Source organism: Ochotona princeps, chromosome 14, assembly GCF_030435755.1.
Source record: "Ochotona princeps isolate mOchPri1 chromosome 14, mOchPri1.hap1, whole genome shotgun sequence".
NCBI lineage: Eukaryota > Metazoa > Chordata > Mammalia > Lagomorpha > Ochotonidae > Ochotona > Ochotona princeps.
In genome coordinates this window covers 788143-809145 of record NC_080845.1, presented here as the reverse complement: position 1 = coordinate 809145, position 21003 = coordinate 788143, and the positions used below count along the sequence as shown (strand labels likewise).

The 21003-nt window shown below is 53.7% G+C and overlaps 1 protein-coding gene across 3 annotated transcripts in view; it reads left to right on the top strand.

Moving 5' to 3' along the window:
• The first annotated feature begins 984 nt into the window (after positions 1-984).
• Positions 985-21003, top strand: part of OLFM1 (olfactomedin 1) — a 35639-nt gene continuing 15620 nt past the window's right edge. For 2 of the 3 annotated variants that reach the window (XM_004593444.3, XM_058672702.1), the window contains exon 1: positions 20364-20808. In XM_004593444.3, coding sequence (XP_004593501.1) covers positions 20659-20808 — 150 coding nt within the window. In that variant the 5' untranslated portion in view covers positions 20364-20658. Of the gene's footprint in view, positions 1453-20363; positions 20809-21003 lie in introns of those variants that run through there. The other variant, XM_004593445.4, reaches the window with a different exon arrangement.

The following is a 21003-nucleotide window of genomic DNA, read 5'->3' as shown; positions in this document are numbered from 1 at the left end:
CACCTGGGAAAGCAGTGGAGGACGGCTCCAGGGCCTGGGCCCCTGCACCCCGTGGGAGACACCAAGGAAGTTTCTGCTTCCTGGCTTCGGCTGCCGCAGTCACTGGGGGAGTGTCCTGGCCCAGAGCTCTGGCTGCTGGGGACAAATGCTGCCCCCCCCCGCCGCCTTGCTCCAGCTTCCCAAGGTGCACACGCCCAGCACCCAGGAACGCCCCACGGCTGCGGAGAGGGCAGGTGGTCCTGACTCAAGCACCCTAGGTGACCTGTGCAAGCCAGCCTCCCCCCCACCACCACGCGCCCACCAGGCCCAGCTCCAGGCCCCCAGGAGGCCCCTGCCGTCACACTGTTTCGAACAAGAGTTAAATTTTCCAAGTGGAAACATTCAGCATCAGCAGACAGCTGAGCACCGGTAACCATCCCTCCCAGAACATGGGTGCCCCAAAGTGGAGAATTTAGGTGGAAAACGTGCCTTCTCCCACACCCCCACCCCCGCATTAGTTTTAGTACCTGCCAGGGCAGAAGGATTAGCCCAGCTCTGAAAGCTCACGGCCCTTCCCAGCCCCAATCTGGAGCCCAACCCAGGCTCCAGGCCCAGGCAGGGCGTCTAGGACTGGCAGAGGGCCAGGGACCTGGGCACAGTGCAGACCCACACACCTCTGGACACAGGGACACACCTCATCTACTGCCAGCCTGGGATGGACCCAGCCCTGCTGGCCACCCAGGCAAACGTGGCTTCTCGCCTCAGCTCTATTCCTGGCCCGGAGCCACTAACACGACCTCCTGTGGCCACCAAGGGCCGGGTCCCCCACGTCTTCCCACCCTCTTGGAGTCCTCAGCTTTTGTACTCTGGCCGCAACTCCGCAGTCCTGGAGCCCTCTGTACGTCCTTTGGCCAGGATGAAGTTTCTGTCCCAGTTCAATTTTCCCCGCCTTGTTGATGTCACATCCTGTCCCGGCCTGCCTGCCTCCCTGCTGGCCGCCGCCCCCTCCCCGCGCGGTCCAGGCACGCGGGTCCCTCTGCGCCACCCCCGCGCCCGTCCATCGCCCGCAAACTTTTGGCACCCAGCGCCACCGCCGCCGAGCGCGCGTTCGTGCGCCGCAGGGCGCGCCTCCTCCGCCGAGCCGTGCGCGCGGGGAGAGGAGGGCGCAGCCCCCGCCCAGCCCAGCCCCTGCCCAGCCCGGGAGGCAGCCGCGCCGGAACCGGGACGCGATAAATATGCAGAGCGGAGGCTCCTCGCAGCAGAGCCCGCGCGCCGCCTGCTCCGGGTGCTGAGCCGAACGCGCGGAACGCGAGCCGGGCCGAGCCGGGAGCGCGTCCGCGTCCACGCAGCCGCCGGCCGGCAGCACCCAGGGCCCGCACGCCAGGACGTCGGAGGTGGCCGGGAGACATGCCACCGGCCCGGAAGCTGCTCAGCCTCCTCTTCCTCATCCTGATGGGCACCGAACTCACTCAAGTAGGTGCATCCAACGCCATTTTCCTCCGTGCCAGGCGCTGGTCCGGCCGAGGGTCCCCGCAAAGTAGGGGAGCGCGCGCCCGAGCCCCACCCCCAGGGGGTTGGGGAGGGGGCCGGAGGGAGGGAGGGGGAGGCTGGAAGCCCAGCCCTGGCCAGGCAGGCGGGACGCCCCGTAGCAGGGCCCTCCCCCTCTCCGTGATGAGAAGTTCAAAGGGTTGCCTTGGGCAGCTATTGTCCTGCGGGATGGCGTTTGGGGGGTCCGGGTTCTTACTCCTCCTCCCCTACACACCCTGCTGTGGCCCAGCCTTCCCTTTGGGGCTTCTGGAACCCCCAGGCCTGGGGGACAGATGGCGTGGGGGGGGGCTTCTTGGGAAGGGGGTTGGGGGCTGTGGCCTCCTGTGCCCGGCGGGCGGCGCGTGGCAGCCAGGCACTCCCAGAGGGCTTGCCTCCTGCGAGCATTGTCTCAGCACACGTCCGTGGTGGTCCATGTGGTCGATGCTGTCCATTTTAAAATGCATCTTGGAGCCGGCAGGTCTGGGTGGAGAAGGAGGAGGGGCCGTGTGTGGACGCTGGGCGGCCGGGCACCCAGCTGGTGGGTGGGAGTGTGCCAGGCTTGGGCTGCTTGGGGGTGACATTAAAATGCCCTTTGCCACGGTGCCACGCTCTGGGCTGGGAGACTGGCCCTTCCGAGTCACCAGTCTGAAGCCAGTGGGAGCGGGCACCTTGGCCCCAGCAGCCCGGGCCGTGGTCGCCCCTTCCCTCTCCCCCTTCCTCCCTAAGAATTGAGACAAAGAAGGGGGGTAACAGGAGGCAGGCGCAGGAGGACTCTGGCACATGCGTGCACACTCAGGACTCGTACCCGCTCCCCGCCCGACAGGGGACTGCCGCTCCACACGTCCCTGCCGGCCCCTGTGCACCCTTGCCCGTGGCCCAGCAGAGGTCCTGCGTGGCCTCCTGGAGGGAAGTTTTCTTGGTCCCCCTCACCAGATCTGGCCACTGTGTTGTGGATAGACACACGCAAGCACACACATGCACACGCACACACGTGCTCACACACATGCACACACGTGTGCACCCACGTGCGGGGAAGGGCAGAGCAGGCCCCGAGCAGCTGCCAGCAGCCCTGTGTGCAGCCAGACCTGAGCGTGTTGGCAGAGAATGGCCCTACAAGTCCCTGGGTCCGAGGACCACACAAGCCCTGGTGACCTCCTTACTTTTGGACACCCCAAGCCCCCACTGCAGGCACGTGATGCTTCTCCCTTTTGTGTTTTCCCAAAGACCCCCTTACTGGGGAGGATCTCCACCGTAAGGCGGAAGCCCCTCGCTCTGGGTGGGGCTGGGGGGCAGTGGGTGGCTGAGCCCTTATCGCTGCCTCCAGCCTCCTGGTCCAGCACCACCTGCCTTCAGCACCCTGGACAGCTCCAGCGCGTCGGGTGCGAGCTTGTTTTCTTAGCTTGCCTGGGAGGTTTCTTTCTTGGAGCTGGGGGCATCTCTCAGTGGCCTCCATCTCAGACGGGAGGTGCCCTCACACCCCCACTGCGCCCCTGCTCTCCCTGGCCGACTTGCAGGACCTGGGGTGGGGACCTTTATCTCCGACTGTGGCAGAGGCTGGCTGGTTCCAACCCACCCACCCCCACCACCGTTTCATGGCTGTGAACATGTCGGGGAGTGGCTCCCCGTTTTAACAGTGGCCTCGAAGATGGAGCGTGGGTGGGGAGTGGGTGTGGGTGCAGGGCTGGGTAGCTGTGACTTCCATCCATAAGTGGAGCATGGCCAGGTGTCTTGGGTGGAGAGTGAGGGCCGGCACTCCCTGGCACCTGCCTTCCCACCCTCACCCTGCAGTTGGGTTCCTCCCTGGATACCCACAGACCCGGGAGCCCAGAGCCGCTGTGTTCCTGGCTTGTAATGAGGGGGACAGGTTGGCTTTACATGGGCTGAGTCAACATGGCTTGTGGGATTCAGGCAGACACGTGGGGTACCTGGCCAGGCCCTCTGGGCTCCTGCCAGCCCGCTCACAGAGAAGCACCAGCTGTGCGCCGACTGGAAGCTGTGGGTGCCCCTGCACTTGTCATCAGATAGAGGGACACTTCAGTCATTCTGTGACCCTGGAAAGAGTGACAGAATCACAGATGCTGAGGAGCCGGCACCTCCCTGGCCCTGGGAGAGGGGGCCTTCCCACCCAGGACTGCCTTCCCTGCAGCCAGCAGCGTGTGCTGTGTGACGGCAGGGAAGGCTCTGAGGGTGAGGACTTGGCCCAAGTGCCCTTCCACACTCCAGAGGGGCCCAGCTGGCAGTGCCTGGCACATCCTTTCTGTGTGCTCACCTCCTGCCTTGGTGGTGGTACAGAGGGGACCATCTGCACTGAGTGTGGAGGGGCGTGGAGCCATGAATCCCACCTTGAAACTGAGAAAGCTTTGGGGAGGGGCCCACCTTGAAGCCGGGTCCCTGGCCCACATGGGAGCCCGAGGGTCGGGGGAGGATGGCAGGGGCGCAGGGGGCAGCAACGAAGGCCCGGGACCCCGGCTCTGCCACCAGAGCTTGCTGAGTGTGTGTGCGGGATGCTCGTTCGTTTGGGTCTGAAGTTGGCGTCTCGGGGTTAGCCGTGCACCCCTGCCACAGGGTGTCCTGAACGCTCCTCTGCGGTCCCAGAAGTGGGCACAGCGTGTCGTGGGTGTACATGCTGTTTCCCTGCCAGCTTTATGGAGCGACTGCCGTGTGTTTGGTCCCGGAGTCCATGCGGCTGGTCTGGAGTGTCTCTGCCCAGCATTGGGGAAGTATGGCCAAGGGCAGGCAGAGGGACCGGGTGGGTGACATTCCCACAGTGTCTGTCGTCTCTCATTGCCCATCCAGCCCTTTCTGGAGCAGAAGGTTCCACACCACTGCCCTGAGCCGTCAGCAGGTGGGGACTCCAGGACACGGGCCTGAGTGGAGCTTCCAACCCCTTGCCACGAGGCAGCACTTCCTGTCCCCTCCGCATGGACAGGAAGGGGGACTTCTGCTTCCACATTCCAGGCCCCATGGTCCTCACGTTAGCACCGCCAGGGAAACCAAGACAAAGTTGCTAGCTCAGACAGCTATGGGGCACTGTGAGCTCGGCCCAGTTCCCAGCTCCGTGGGCCCCTCCGTCACACAGGAGCCTGGAGGCCTGAAGTCGCAACCCTGGGCAGGGCCTGCCCCCGCAAGTTGGTACAGGACTGAAAGCTGCACAGAGGTGTGGAGGGGGAGCCCAGGTGGAGGAGGAAAGAGAAAGAGAAACGGTGCATTTTCACAGAGCAGCGGAGCGCACGCTGAGTGAGCCAGCAGCCAGGGCTGCTTCTGGCCGCACCGTGCGTGTGCGCAGTCCTGGGCCAGGCGCACCTCGTTTCCAGGGCACGGGTCCCAGCCTCGACCTGGGAGCGGGCACACGGGGGCATGAGAGGGTCAAGGCCCATGCCCAGAGATCCAGGAAGGATCTGGTGACACCTGGGGTGCCCGAGTTCAAGTTCTTTTCAAGATCCAAAGGGGGGGAAGCAGAAAATGGGGCAGCTCAATGTTCCTGAGCCCCAAGCACTCAGAGGAACAGAGAGACACCTGAAGTTGTCCACCAGGGACCCAGTGGCCACATCCAGGGGCGTCAGAGTGGCGGGTCCCTCAGGCTTGCGAACCCTGTAGCCACAGTGGCTGACCATGACCCCTGGCTTAAGAGGGCCGGCCTGGGCACGGTGCACTGCCGGAGTCCAGCTCCAGCCGAGGTTCGGAGCTCGGGAAGGGTGCGTGGATGAGGCGTGTAGAGAGAAAGAAGGAGACGGACCACCAGATTCCTTGATCGTAGTGGACAAAGCGAGAAAGCTGTCCGCTTTATTTATACAGAAGCAGTACAAAGTTTTTTCTTAGGGGCATATTGACACAGCTTCAGGGGGACACAATTTACAACTTCCTGAGAAATGATTGAGGAAGGATTCCACATTCCTTGCTTATCTTGGCTTGCCAGTCTTCATCTGCTCTCCTCAGGTCTGGGCTATAACCTAGGCGCCATCTGCATCAACCAGACCCCTATCTTGTATGAGTTAAAAGGACTGGGGCCTTGTTCTATGGGGATCAGGATTATTGACATTAGTTGGCCATAGGTCTGTAAGCTCACAGTTTGTTAACCAAACAAGTAAAGCAAGGGTAAAAACGGCGGAAAGAATTGCAGTTAGCAATGAGCTAAGTTACTCTATTTAAGTTTCAACTCTACAATGGATGAGTGAGTGTTTCCAAAGACAATTCTACAAATTGTTTCAGTATTAGACAAGGCATTATCCATTCCAACGTTGCAACCAAGAGTTTCTCAGTAGACAACACATCTTATGCAGTAATACACTCCTAATACAATTCTTATTCAACTTATCTATCACTAAATGGGAGAAATACATCAAGAGAGAAAAAACATGAAGATCTAAGACAAAAAGTTATAAACATTACATTCCTCTACAACTGCAGGCTCTACAACTTCATAAGTGATCAAACAATAATCAAAAATATCTCTTTATGATGTTAGTGAAAGCACCCTATATTTCCTTTAGCTAAAAATTTATGAAAACAACTAAAACAGCTACATTTTCTATATTCTAAAGAATTGCAAGGACAGGCTAACCTTTAAGACCACAGTAACTATATTTTTTGCCTTAGCAGGATAGGCTTCAGGGTTACAGTAGCTATATTCTTCGTCATAGCAGTATGGCCTTTAGGGTCATAGTAACTATATTCTTTGTCATAGCAGAATGACCTTTAGGGTCACAGTAACAGGATAACTTTTAGGGTTCCTCTTATCAAGCCATTCCCCAGAAAGCATGATAAATATCTGGGCCAGATTTTCTGGCAATGGGTAAACAGCACAGACTTAATTATACTCCTGTGTGTAGTTAAAGGCCCACTCACCAGGACATCCTCAGTAACATTAACTCTTAAGCTCACATTGGTTGTAAAAGCCATCTCACAGGGGCAGACAATGCCTCAATAGATTACATAGTGGGGTGGTTGAGTGGCCATGCGAAGGGGAGTGAAAACTGCGTCAAGGTGGTCAGAGATGAATCCACTTAGCCCTGCTAAGCAGCTGGTAGCTCCCCGGGCCCTGCCAGTCAGGGAGCTGTTCTCTTCACACCTTCGTGTTATACACACCTACTGCATGGCCTGCATCATTTCCCCCTTTCTTATTAAAATTAAGCTGAAGGATGCGCAGTTCTCTGCGAGTGGCTTGAATCATGAAGCTCAAACGTCGGAAGATGACTGGGCCAAGAAACAACACAAAAAGGAGAACAATTAGCGTGATACCCAAATTAGTAAAGAATGAAGAAAATGTCTTATCAGAAATAAAAGATGAAAGAGATTGTAAAAATTGATTAGTAACGCCTCCTGCAGAGAGAGCCTGAAGGTGAGAGTGAGAGATGGCAGAAATCTGGGCATGTAATTCCTGGATGCTAAGGCTGGTAGATGTGTCATTCCAAACACCTTGGAGATGAGTTTTAACATCACTCCAAGAGATATGCGAGGCATTATAAGGAAGAGGAGTGACACAGATCCACTTATAAATATTATGGCAAGAGGTACCAAATCTGGTTTTTAGGTGTTGAATTTCATTGCCAATATAAATCACTGCCTCTTTTAATGCATTTATTTTAGCTTCTAGATCTGTCAATACTCCCCTATGAACTTATTGCACCAGCTGTAAGAGGTCCAATAAGGGTAACAAATGCAGTGAAACCAAAAGATAACCCACAAAGCATGGACAAAGTTGTTGAATACAATTCCAAAGTATAAACAGTAGCAGCATCATACCATAGTTCAGGCAAATTTACAGCTAACATTACATATGAGGACTTTCTCAAGACACCAAAAGTACCAGGCATCAAGTAACAATTAAGACAGTTGGTAACAATGCACTAGTACAAATTACAGTGTATACAGAACCATCTTCAGGAAAGCTGGAAGGAGCTTAAGGCTCCATCTGTAAGGGAGAAATATCACTTATCAACAGTCCTTTTGGAAGTGGCTTGAGTTCTGTGCAGAGATGTCTTCCGTGGTAGAAGGTAGTCAGCAGATGTACGCATGATGTGTCCTCATGGCAGGTGTTGATCTTCAGACTCAGCCTTTAAAACAGTTCCGGGTGGAAGTGTCTGTGGATCCCAGCAAGCGTAGCACGGAGGCTAGAGAAGCTCTTTCTATTGTTATGGCCACAGGGAGGCAAGAAGGAGAGATAGCACCCTGGTACCTAGCTTGCTATTCTTCCTCTGGGCCTCTGGGAAAGTGGGCTGTAGAGGCAATCCTTGGGATTTCAGGTCCATAAGTTAGCCACACCTATATAAACTCTGGAGATCTAACTGTATATTCTGAGAGGCCCTTTGGAGTTTTTGGAGAGGAAGTATAAGAGAACTGAAGGAAAAGTTAAAATAATTAAAAATAATTATATAAATCACTCTCAGTAACAATATCAGGTGAAAACCATCAAAAAACAGCCTTAGAAAATATTTGCCCAAAGGTCCAATGTTTGCTATAATTTTAAAATAAAGGCGCATACCCAAGTAACACATTGAAAAAGGCAATGAGAGTATAACATGAGAAACCTGGCCATAAGTGAACTTAAGCAAAAGCATATGGCTGACTAAAAAACATTGTCAATGATAGTCTGAGATTTAAATTAAGTGAGCCAAAAAACAATATTAGCTTAGAACAATAAAGTAGCTTCAATAATGATCTAAGAGCTTTAGACATTTAAATTTATAAATTGGTTAGAATTACCCCGTTGTTTGTAGTAAAATAAGTTTGCATGGTCATTAGATGGTTTACAAATATAGAATAGGAAATGGATTATAGTAAAGATTTTACTAAGATGTCTTAGGGAACATATATCAGACAAGTATATCTGTTCTTTAAATAATTTTTGTTACAAAACCTTTAAGAGTTAGTTAAAATATAGTATTTCCCAACTAGCAAATGCAACAATGTATAATAACAATCAAGAACTGTTTTGTAATAACTGTAGCTGGGAAAAATGGAATAAAACTTAGATCTATCATGTACCCATTTCTCATCTGATCTCAAGGAACATTGAAGACAAACAATAAAACAAACACACACACACACATATACATTCTCCCTCTTTTTTTTTTTCCTATTCTCCCTCTTTTTTTTTTTTTTTTTTTTTTTTAACTATAGAGGAGTATAAGAGTAAAATTTCAAACAATTTTAACAAAAAGATGTACAGCAAGACAGACATATGTGGCCACCACACTCATTCAATTTTAAATAGCTAATGAGCCATGACTTCTCATATGGATCGTGACTCAAGAAGTTGTGTTGCATCCAGTCCTCTCAAGTCCCAGATGAGTATTCAAGACAAGCAAATTTGGATGATGAGGTACCTGTATATAGGCAGAGGTCAGTGCAAATCCTGCGAGCCAGGAAGCCAGGACTGGCAGTGGGGCCGTGTTAATCATCACGGTGGCCTCCCCAGACTACCGAGTCAGGCTCTAGAACTCAGGATGGCTACTACCTTCTGACTGAGGCCTTCAAAATGTTACAAAGTGTACAAGAGATCATGTTAGATAAATTTAGGATTTATTAAGGCGCCTTTATAAACCAAGCTTGGTGATAGCAGTTCCCATTAGAAAATTACTAAGTGATAAGTCAATAATGATAACTCAGTCTAAACTGAAACCCTGAGAGGAAAAAATTGGTCATTACTGAAGACCCTGATTTTAGTTATCTGAGCAATATAAATTAGCCTAAGAGATAAGCAGTCAACAGCCTAGACATTTTTATAAAACCGTAAACATTTATCCTTTTCTGGCTTTTTTGTTGTTAAACATTACCTGTCCTGGAACTCTTGGAAATACAGAAATTTGAATTAACTTCTGTAAAAAAAATTGTTTTATAGTAGTATATTGATATGACAAAATTTTGCCCCACTTGGCATCTGGCAGCATCTTTAATACAATCCAAATGCTTACTCAGTTGCATCTATTAAATAAAACTTTTGAATTTTTAAAATGCATATTAAGGATGTCAAGATCTATAACATCTAGTTGAAACAGAATCTTTATATAACACAATATAGATTAGATGTAATTATTGACATTAAGTGATCTCTTTAAATACCTATAAAATAAGTACATAACTTTTGTCAATCTTAAGCAATGTGAGCATACTGAAAGGCAGAAAACACAAAGATTGCTTCAATATAGAATCTTATCATATTCTGAGACGTTTCAGCAAAGTCAGATCTGGAGTTCACTGGAGCTGACTAGAAAAATTTAATCATTAATTATATAAAAACAATTAAGAAGATGTTATAATATTTGGTTAACTTTGTTGTTATAACAGAATCAGATTGTAATTCCATGAATCAATGATGAACGTATTAAAAAACGCTGCAAACAGTATGTTAAAGACTATATCTATAAAGACTAGCAGATAAAAGCATGGGTACATCCCATACCTGGAAAAAATTTAACAGTGAATTAAATGTTACTTTTATATTCAGTTACAGTTTATATTTGGTGTAAATGTTACACTTTCAAAGCAATGCCTTAATACCTCAAGAGTTACATTCGTAAAATTCAAAAATTCAATATAAAAATTTAATAGAGTTAAAAAAGACGTTAATTATGAAAAAACATTATTTATGAAGTACAAGAGGCTAGGTGTTCTTCTGGGGACCCAGTTTAGTTTATCTCCTATCACTCTTCTCTTGGTTAAAAAGGGTTGGAGGTAGGAGGCTTCACAAAGGAAAAAAAAGGTAAAGCGTGCTGGAGAAACTGCACTAGTGAGACAAAGAGAAGCAGGAGGGGGTCAGGAGTGAGCGTACCTGCTGGGGAGAAGAGAATTTAACCCTGAAGTTGCTGGGCAGGAGGAGGAACTTCTGTAGAGGATGCTTGCTGTGAAATGGCAGGGGGGTGGAAATGTAAATTGGATAAGATCTAGAGCCCTAGTCAGCAAGTCCACGCTCTGTGGAAAAAGAAAGCATTCCCTCCTCCAAAAGTTACGAGGAAACCACGTCCTTCCCATTGGCCTGTAAGGATGTTTTCAAAATCTATGATTAAAGAAGTTGTTGTTATATGACCATCTGTAAAGACTAAAGAAGCAGTCTGAGGAAACAAAAGGGGTTAAAAACAAAGGAGTTAAGGAACAAATCTTTTGAAATATAATCAAATGACTTTTAACAAAATGTAAAATGGGATTTTCAGCTAACTGGTTTGAAATTGAAATTACAAGGGTTAAGAGTGCTATTTATCTTATGTCAACCTCAGATATTAAAAAAAATAAGCTGTTTAGAGCTATAAGGAATAATTATTTACATCTTTGCCAAAAAAGCTCCTTATTCTTATGACATCTCTTTGTAATTAAGGTGGAGCTCAAAGCACAATAAGGAGTAATAACTTCTTTTTATACATGGAGAGGAGATATAGCCACTCTGAAGACCCTTGTCACAGCATCCAGTTGGGGTATGAACAGTAGGTAGTATAATTAATTGCAAAGGAAAATGCAAACTTTTAATTATCATTTTCACAATTAATATCAGGTTTTAAGTCTATTACTCTTCTATAGGCACAGCTTGGGTAAGATAATGCTGTCTTTTAAACCTCTGATTGTTCAAGGCCCAAGACTGGCCCCGCCACGAGTTTCCTGACCACAGGCGCTGGCCATTATGATCAATTTTAGATTTACATTTACATACTTTTGCCCAATGTATACCTCTATGACATTTAGGACTTATCTTAGGGCATTGATCCTTAGCAGTATCGGTGCCACATTTTTGAGCTAAAAGAGATGCTGTTCGGCATTCTTTTGGAAGGTGGCTGGGTTTCCCACAATTAAAACTTTTGGCATTCATTTGCTTCTGAATAACAGTGGCTTGAAACCCTGCAAGGTGAGCAGGATGCCTGAAACGCCCCCTGCTACCACAGGCCTTTAGATAACCCACAACTTGTTCACCAGACTTCTGGGCGTTTGATTTCCTACAATCCTTCCACGTATGTCCCAATTTGCCACAATTATGACATTTAAATCTATTTTGCTTTAACCCATTGCTTAATGCAGCACTCAACATTTTAGTTTTGTACCTTTCAGAGACAATATCCATACATGACCCTATTACTTGGGGGGCCCAGGACTGGGCCCTCCCGCTTCCCTGCTTCTGACCCTGTACAGACTGATTACTCAATTTAGATTGACTGAGAGGCAATAGAACTGTTCCATTCTTGTGGAATTTAGACTGACAAGCCTTCTGCCAATGAAATCCCTTCTCACACCGTGGACAGACAGTGCGAGGAATATTTAAATTGGGTCTAGCAATGTCCCTATAAGTTTCTTCCTGTTTGAAATTTTGAGATGAGTTTCTGGCAGGACAACTGTGGCTAAAATGCCCTACTCCACCACAAGAATAGCAATTGTTTCTTTTTTTTACGTCTTTGATTGCCTCTTATGTTCTTTAAAATCTGAATCGCAGTTTGACCTTGAAGAGCTGCAGCAATAGTTAACCCTTGAATGTAAGATGGAGTTACCTCGGCACAAGCTCTAACATAATCTGACAAGTCTCCTGTCCTTCTTATTGGTTGAAGTAAAGTTTGGCAAGTTGGAGTAGCATTTTCAAAAGCTAACTGTTTAACTATAAGATCTGTAGCTGTACTGTTAATTACTGTCCGGCTCACTGCCTCGGTGAGTCTAGCTACAAACTCTTCAAAAGGCTCCTCAGGCTTCTGTTTAACATTTACAAAACCTGAAGACTTCTGATCCGGAGACAGCAGGCGTTTCCATGCTCCCAATGCCAGGGAGGAGATAAGCTGTAGAGTCTCCTTCGGCAGAGTAAGTTGTTCTGAAACGCCAAGATGAGTGCCCTGTCCTAGAAGCATGTCTAAGGTAAAAGAAGGTTTGCCACGCCTCACAGATCCCTGAGACTTTACTTCTGCCTTAGCTAGTTCCTCATATTCCATTTTCCACACAAGGAAGTCTCCTCCTGTGAGGCAAGCCTTGGCAGTCTGAAACCAATCATATGGAGTCATCCACTTTGCTCCCAAGCTTTCCACCATTGCCCTAGTGTACGGGGAGTTTGGCCCGTAGTCTGAGACAGCATGCTTTAGTTCTTTAATAAGCTTATAAGGCAACGGTTCCCATTCAGGTTCATCCCATTCATAGACAACAGGAAAACAGAAAAAATCACCTTCCTTATGTGCTTGCTGCATTGCCCCTCTAAAGCCAATCTTTGCTGGATCTGGTCTAGCTAGAAAGGACTCACAAGGCTTAGCAGAATACCTTGAAGGCTTATCATTAACAGCAGGAGACCTTTTATCATGTAATTCAGCCATTTGTCTCTTTTCACAGTCTCTAACTACTAATCTAAATATTTCTGGGTTTAAAAAATCTTCATCTGTTAAACTTTCGTGATCATTGTTACAAAATTTTACATTATTTTCAGGATGGACACTTTCCACTGAGCCATAACTAAAGCTTAAGCCTCCCTTCTCAGGATCAATAAGGGGAGTATGTTCTCTCTGCTGAGTTGAAGGAGCAGGATAATGCTCAGGTCCCACATCTAGTGCCTGCCGTAAAACATTCCAAATGGCATATGCGGAGGATGGCATGCCCACTCTTCCATTACTCCGATACCACCTTTTCATATCATTCCCTACCTGATCCCATGTGTGTAAGTCTAAAGTGCCCTGCTCAATAAACCACGGGCTAACTTTTTGTACAAATTGTAAAAATTCTAATAGTTGCTTTCTGCTAACTTTAATGCTCTTCCTATGTAAGGTATGTTTAATAATATCAGCATATAAACTTCTTTCACTAGAATCACTCTGGCCCATTTTTACAGCACAGAGGGTACACGACTTCTCAATATAAGTTCTGACTATTCACCCCTCCTAACCTGACCTTCTGTCAGGGGGCCTGCAGCACCCTGGGTGAAGTCCTATCCACGCCGCAAAGAGAAAGAAAAGAACTACCTTCGTCGAGTCAGTCACGTTGGGCGCCACTTGCCGGAGTCCAGCTCCAGCCGAGGTTCGGAGCTCGGGAAGGGTGCGTGGATGAGGCGTGTAGAGAGAAAGAAGGAGACGGACCACCAGATTCCTTGATCGTAGTGGACAAAGCGAGAAAGCTGTCCGCTTTATTTATACAGAAGCAGTACAAAGTTTTTTCTTAGGGGCATATTGACACAGCTTCAGGGGGACACAATTTACAACTTCCTGAGAAATGATTGAGGAAGGATTCCACATTCCTTGCTTATCTTGGCTTGCCAGTCTTCATCTGCTCTCCTCAGGTCTGGGCTATAACCTAGGCGCCATCTGCATCAACCAGACCCCTATCTTGTATGAGTTAAAAGGACTGGGGCCTTGTTCTATGGGGATCAGGATTATTGACATTAGTTGGCCATAGGTCTGTAAGCTCACAGTTTGTTAACCAAACAAGTAAAGCAAGGGTAAAAACGGCGGAAAGAATTGCAGTTAGCAATGAGCTAAGTTACTCTATTTAAGTTTCAACTCTACAATGGATGAGTGAGTGTTTCCAAAGACAATTCTACAAATTGTTTCAGTATTAGACAAGGCATTATCCATTCCAACGTTGCAACCAAGAGTTTCTCAGTAGACAACACATCTTATGCAGTAATACACTCCTAATACAATTCTTATTCAACTTATCTATCACTAAATGGGAGAAATACATCAAGAGAGAAAAAACATGAAGATCTAAGACAAAAAGTTATAAACATTACATTCCTCTACAACTGCAGGCTCTACAACTTCATAAGTGATCAAACAATAATCAAAAATATCTCTTTATGATGTTAGTGAAAGCACCCTATATTTCCTTTAGCTAAAAATTTATGAAAACAACTAAAACAGCTACATTTTCTATATTCTAAAGAATTGCAAGGACAGGCTAACCTTTAAGACCACAGTAACTATATTTTTTGCCTTAGCAGGATAGGCTTCAGGGTTACAGTAGCTATATTCTTCGTCATAGCAGTATGGCCTTTAGGGTCATAGTAACTATATTCTTTGTCATAGCAGAATGACCTTTAGGGTCACAGTAACAGGATAACTTTTAGGGTTCCTCTTATCAAGCCATTCCCCAGAAAGCATGATAAATATCTGGGCCAGATTTTCTGGCAATGGGTAAACAGCACAGACTTAATTATACTCCTGTGTGTAGTTAAAGGCCCACTCACCAGGACATCCTCAGTAACATTAACTCTTAAGCTCACATTGGTTGTAAAAGCCATCTCACAGGGGCAGACAATGCCTCAATAGATTACATAGTGGGGTGGTTGAGTGGCCATGCGAAGGGGAGTGAAAACTGCGTCAAGGTGGTCAGAGATGAATCCACTTAGCCCTGCTAAGCAGCTGGTAGCTCCCCGGGCCCTGCCAGTCAGGGAGCTGTTCTCTTCACACCTTCGTGTTATACACACCTACTGCATGGCCTGCATCAGTGCACTACCAGGAGGCAAGCAATGGCCTGCAGCGGCCCCTGCACTCCACAAGGCCGAGGGTGTTAGGCAGAGGCTTAGCAAGTTGCCACCCAGCCGTGCCCTGGCCGCCCCAGCTCCAGCCTGGTGACTTGAGCTCCAGGAGGCAGGGAGCTGAGGGGACACCACGTGTGTGCACACAGGGGAGCATCTGAGGTCGCGGGTCTCAGGTTCCGCCGGGCGTCGGTCTGCAGCAGCGTGGAGCAGGGCATGAGCCGTCGTCCCTCCGCGGCCTGCCCCCACCCCGCTCACACTGCCGCAGCCTTCCAACCCGCTGCTTCCATCCTGGGTCACACAAAGCCCGCGACCACTGCCCAGCTGCCGGCTGCGGCTGCTGGTGGCTGCTTTGGTCTCAAATGAGAACCGGCCCGCCTGCTGTTCCTCCAGAGAGCTGTCTCTGTTCTCCGCGGTGGGGTTCAGCCGCATCCTCCTCGCGCACGTGAACCGGTGACATGGACAATCCGCAGAGGCAGCAGCGGCCTCGGAGTGGGGAGCAGTGAGGGCCTGGGCAGTGCTGGAGCAGCCCTCACCGAGGAGACAGTCGCCCCAAGCAACCCACACCCACGTGCCTTTGCCCCCAGGACTTGGAGGCTGTGCTGGGGTTTCCCCAGTGTGCACAGGAAGGCCTCAGGGGAGCCCAGGCCCCGTGCACAAGCGAAGAACAGAGCGGAGTGGCACACACCACCCAGTGCTCCCCAGGGGCTGGAGGACACAGCCATCTGCCAGCAGCCCAGCCCACAGCTGCGAGTCCCTGGGCCTCGTCCACCCACCAGGGATCCCAGAGGGCAGTGCCTGGGCGAGGTCACCTGACCTCCATGCCAACATGGGGAACCAGGGCGCAACAAGGGGGACAGGAAGAAGCAGCCAGAGAGATGTTGCTAAGAAAGATCCCAAGGCCACATCCAGGCCCAACAGAAAGGTGCCCGGTCATCAGAGGGCCGTGACCCCATGCAGGAGCCACGTGCCCTGGGTACACTTAGCCACTGGAACCTGCTGGTACCCATGGCCTCGGCAATACAGACATGGCGTCCCTGGTGCTCTCAGGCACGCGGTAGGACCCAGGGTGGCTGCTAGCATTATGCCCCCTTATTTGTGGCTTGTTTTTGAAGATGTGTTCAAACCTATGTGTTTGAAAGGCAGAGTAACAGAGAGACAGAGGAAGATCCACCTGCTGGTTCACTCCCCAAGCGGTGGCGACAGGCAGAGCTGCGCCAGCCCGACCTGAGGCCGGGCGCTCCCTCGGCATTGCCCATGCGGGTGCAGGGGCCATGTCCTTGAGCCTCCCAGGGTCTGCTCAGAGCTGGAGCTGGCACAGGCCCCAAGATCCTGGGGACGTAGGTATGAGCACCCACTGCAGACGCCACCGTGGTCACTGTCTCGGCCGACACTGGGCCAGGCTACCTTCTCGGGTCACAGCCCTGCACATCCCTTCCATGACCACCAGGAGCTCAGCCCAGTGGGGAGGAGGGTGGTGTCTGCGGAATGAGCTCCTTTTTTCTGCACAGCAGCCTCCCTAGAAATCCATCCCTGCCCACTCTGGCAGCTGAGAGCGCAGAGCTGCGGCTTCCTCAGGGTGGGCCGCGCCCGGGGTAGGGCAGCTTTCGCTTGCCTTGTGGGCAAGGCTGCGTTCCCGCCCATGCCACAGGCTCCCGCCGTGTGCCTGCCCATCTTGGAGGGTCCCAAGGACGGGAGTACCCAGTTCTGTGTTTACGAGGGCAATGGCCAGGACCAAGCCAGGACCAGGCTGGCCCTCTCACCTCCCACCGGCCAAAAAGGCAGATCACACGGCCAGGTCCCAGCCTGGCAGGGTCCATGAGACCCCAGGCCCCTGGGAGGCAGGCAAGGTGGAGGGAGGCTGGTCTGGGCTAAAGGAAGGACAGTGAGGGAGGAAGGTGGAGGCCTGAAGAGGACTGCCCCTGGTTCCCTGTGGCTTCCGGGAGGGGTGCCCAAGGCCTCCAGGCTCCTGCTGGCTGTAGGCCACCTCCTGGGCCCAAGCAAATACGCGTTTCATCCACAAGAGGACACCCCACTTCATGCTTTGGGGTGTCCCTTTGCCAGCGAGTGGCCGGGACAGCTGCTGCTCTCACAGTGCCCCTTGCCCAGCTCTGGGGCGGCCAGGCCTCGTGACGTCACCCAGGGACACGACAACACTCAGGCACCTGCTCCCGAGGGATGGCAGCAAAGGCTCAGGCGAGTCTCCTTCCCGTGTGGTGTCTGCAGGGCTGCTGCAAGCCAGGGCCGGGCTGCATCCTGGTGCTGAGCGTTGATTCGTGTGGCTTACCAAGGTCGGAGACCACGAGGGGCTGGCTGCCCGCCACCCGGCAGGGCGCTCAGAGATCACTCAGGGCGGGGCAGTCACGCGTCCTTCCTGAGTGCCTAGCAGCCAGGGCCTAGGAATGCCTTCTGGGGGGCACGGGGACTGGGGGGCCGTGCAGGGAGCTGGCACGTCCATCCTTCCACTCCTGGGAGGCAGGGATGTCACTGCTGGGGACGGGCTTGGCCTGGGATCGACTTCCTTGCCACGTGACCTTGGGCAGCATTCCTAGCTGACGCAGCCATGTCAGCAGAAGCTCCGCCTACCCCCGGCTTCAGCGAGGATTCAGTGACGTCGGGCGAGGCTCCGCATCCCTGGAGCAGCCTGGGCACAGCACCTGCCCCATCAGTGCCATTCCCTTGCTCCCATGGAAGCCATGTGGGATAGAGATGTGAGCTGTCCACCATGGCTGCGTGCGCCCAACAGCCTTCGCTGCAGAACCCGCAGCCACAGGGTGCCCTGGACACACCGAGGGCTGCGTCTCCTGGCTCATGGTTCACACGCTCGGCAGGTGCTCGCCGGGTGTGACTAACTGAACCACACAGCTGCAAGAGCAGGAGGGGTGCCGGTGTGGGGGTGCAGGTGTGCGCAGCTGGGGTACAGGTGTGGGGGTGCAGGTGTGGGCAGCTGGGGTGCAGGTATGCGGGTGCAGGTGTGGGCAGCAGGGTGCGGGGGTGCAGGGTGCAGGTATGAGGGTGCAGGTGTGGGCAGCAGGGTGCAGGTGTGGTGGTGCAGGTGTGGGCAGCAGGGTGCAGGTGTGCGCAGCTGGGGTGCAGGTATGAGGGTGCAGGTGTGGGCAGCAGGGTGCAGGTGTGGGCAGCTGGGGTGCAGGTGTGGGGGTGCAGGTGTGGGGGTGCAGGGTGCAGGTGTGGGTAGGTGTAGGCAGCTGGGGTGCAGGTATGCGGGTGCAGGTGTGGGCAGCAGGGTGCAGGTGTGGGGGTGCAGGGTGCAGGTATGAGGGTGCAGGTGTGGGCAGCAGGGTGCAGGTGTGGGGGTGCAGGTGTGGGCAGCAGGGTGCAGGTGTGCGCAGCTGGGGTGCAGGTATGAGGGTGCAGGTGTGGGCAGCAGGGTGCAGGTGTGGGCAGCTGGGGTACAGGTGTGGGGGTGCAGGTGTGCGCAGCTGGGGTGCAGGTGTGGGGGTACAGTGTGGGCAGCAGGGTGCAGGTGTGGGCATCTGGGGTGCAGGTATGAGGGTGCAGGTGTGGGCAGCAGGGTGCAGGTGTGGGAAGCTGGGGTGCAGGTGTGGGGGTACAGCTGGGGTGCAGGTGTGGGCAGCAGGGTGCAGGTGTGGGGGTGCCGGTGTCGGGGACAGTACCCAGGGTCTGAGCTGTAACTGCTACACCACGCTACCTGTCACTCGTCCCGCGAGGGCTTGGCCAGAGCCGCGTGTGTCTGCCAGGGTCCTAGTGATGGGGGAGGGGAGGGCCTAGAGGTGTTGGGGGATGGTGGGAGGCAGTACTCGCAGCCTCTGCCTTCCCAGGCGTCCTCGGCATCTCACGGCCCAGACTCACATTTGGCAAGCTCCAGACCCATCGCTCAGAGACCGGACTTTCAAAGGGCTGCTCCCCAGACCCTCCGAAGCACCGGTGGGCAGGGCGAGGGGGCACTTGCAGCTCCGCAGGCCCTGCTCTGTCGCTGGGCAGGCTCCCTCCACCCAGGGTCAAGGCTGTGCTCCGCTGGGGTGACAAGTACTGCCACTTCCCGAGGTGCAGCTTGCTCTGTACCGCCATGCTCTGGAGGGGACCGTCCTGCAGGTGGGGACATCCGAGTCCCGAGTGACTCCTGAGCCGGGCACAGCGGTCCCAGCCAGTGGTGGAAGGGACAGGTCTAAGGCGCACGTCCAGGCAGCTCCTCCTCAGGGGACAGCTGAGCTCACAGGGCCTGGCTGTGCAGAGGTTCTCGGAGTCGCCGCTGCTGTTGTCTGAGCGTGGCTTGCGTCTTGGGGCTCTCACAGGCTGTACCCGGCATTTGCATTCAGCAGGTGCAAAATGTTCGTGAGCTCCGAGTTTGTGGACTGGCTGGGGTTGCTTCAAGTTGTTCCCACAAAGTGTGCAGTGGGGAGCAGGTGTGGACGGCCTGGGCAGGCAGGCGCGTGCGTCCCTGGGTCCCCAGGGACTAAGCCAAGGGATGAGGTGGGGGTCCATGGGCGGTGACTGGACTGCAGTGCCAGCTGGCTCGGGGAGGTGGCGCCCTTCCCCAGCGCTGGACCTGACTGGCCAGCAGTCCAGGCCCAGAGCGACTCCAGCTTCCCGTGTCTTCAGGGTCAGGGTGAGCTTGACTGGAGCTGGACTGGGGGGCCTGAACAGACCAGCCAGGTCCCAGGGGCTGTCAGGGAGGCGGGGCTTTCTGTCCCGGCCGCCTTTCAAACCCAGAGAGGAGCTGAGAGGGGAGGGGCGTGGGGTTGGACACGACTGTTGGGGGAATTTTTCATCCCCAACAAATCCAAAAATCCCAAACGGAGTTTGACCCAGTCAGGCCTGCTTTCCGGCGAAGCTCACCCGGGCCCCCGGCTGGGAACAGGGCGCCAGGGCGGTACACACACCTGCCCCGCAAACCCTGCACGCAATCTGGGGCCCCAAACCTCCCGCAGCTGCGCCCGCGCGCTGGCCTGCCGCCGCTCCAGGCGCACAGCTGCGCTCACCAAGCCGCCGTCTTGCTCAGCGCCGCCACCTGCCAGCTGACCCCTGTGGCCGCCCTGGCTGGCAAGCGGCCTTCCCTTGGCACCAAGCCCCCTCCCCTGCTCCGGCGCTAGACACTGAAGCCGCTCAGAGCGCCCCTCGTTAGTGTGTCGGGATGGGCGACTGCGTGCGGATGCCAGGCGGGCTGGGGCAGCGACGCCCGAGTGGAGCGGCCCCTCCGACCCGGAGCGCGCACGGGGCCTTGGAGAGGGGTTTCGCCGTGCCCGGGGACCGGTCGGTCTCTGTCTGGGTCTCTGCGCCCGGTCGCCCTTGCTCCCAACTCCACCGCCGGCTGCGGCGTGCACACCTCGCCGCCTGCAGCCAGGGGGCGGCGGGGAGCCGGAGCGCGCAGGAAAAATCCACCCATTTCCTGGGCAGATTGCGTCGGCCGCCGCCCGGCAGTGTCCCCGCCTCCCGGCCGCGGCCCCCGCGCGCTGCCCGCGGCCAGCTCAGAACCGGGCGGGCGGCCGTTCCCGGCGGAGGGCGCAGGGCGCGGCGCGCGGAGCTCCTTCCCTCCTCGGCTTCCTGCGCGCCTCGCTCCCCTGCGCCCGGGGGGCAGCGCGGCGATGGCCCGGGCGCGCGGGGCGGCGGCGGCGGGCGCGGGGCGGCGGCGGCGGTCGGAGGGGGCGCGGGGACGCGGCCGGGCGCCCCTGCCCGCCGCGGTGCCCGCCGCCTGAAGCCGCCCCGGGCGCGGAGCCGGCGCCAGCGAGGCGCGGGCTCGGGGACGAGGCGCGATGTCGGTGCCGCTGCTCAAGATCGGGGTTGTGCTCAGCACCATGGCTATGATCACCAACTGGATGTCGCAGACGCTGCCCTCCCTGGCGGGCCTCAACACGACCAGGCTGTCGGCCGCCCGCGGCGGGACGCTGGACCGCAGCACCGGCGTAAGTGCGCCCGCCGCGCCCTCCTCCCTACGCGTCGGCGCCGGGGCCGGGAGGGACTCTGCGCGCGCCGCGGTGGCTACCCGGGTCCCTGCTCTGCACCCAGCGAGGGCGCTTTGAGGGTTGCTTGCTCGTGTGGGGCCGGGGCTTAGCTTGCTCGGGGACTGGAAGGTCTCCAGGCTCCTCAGCCTGAGACCA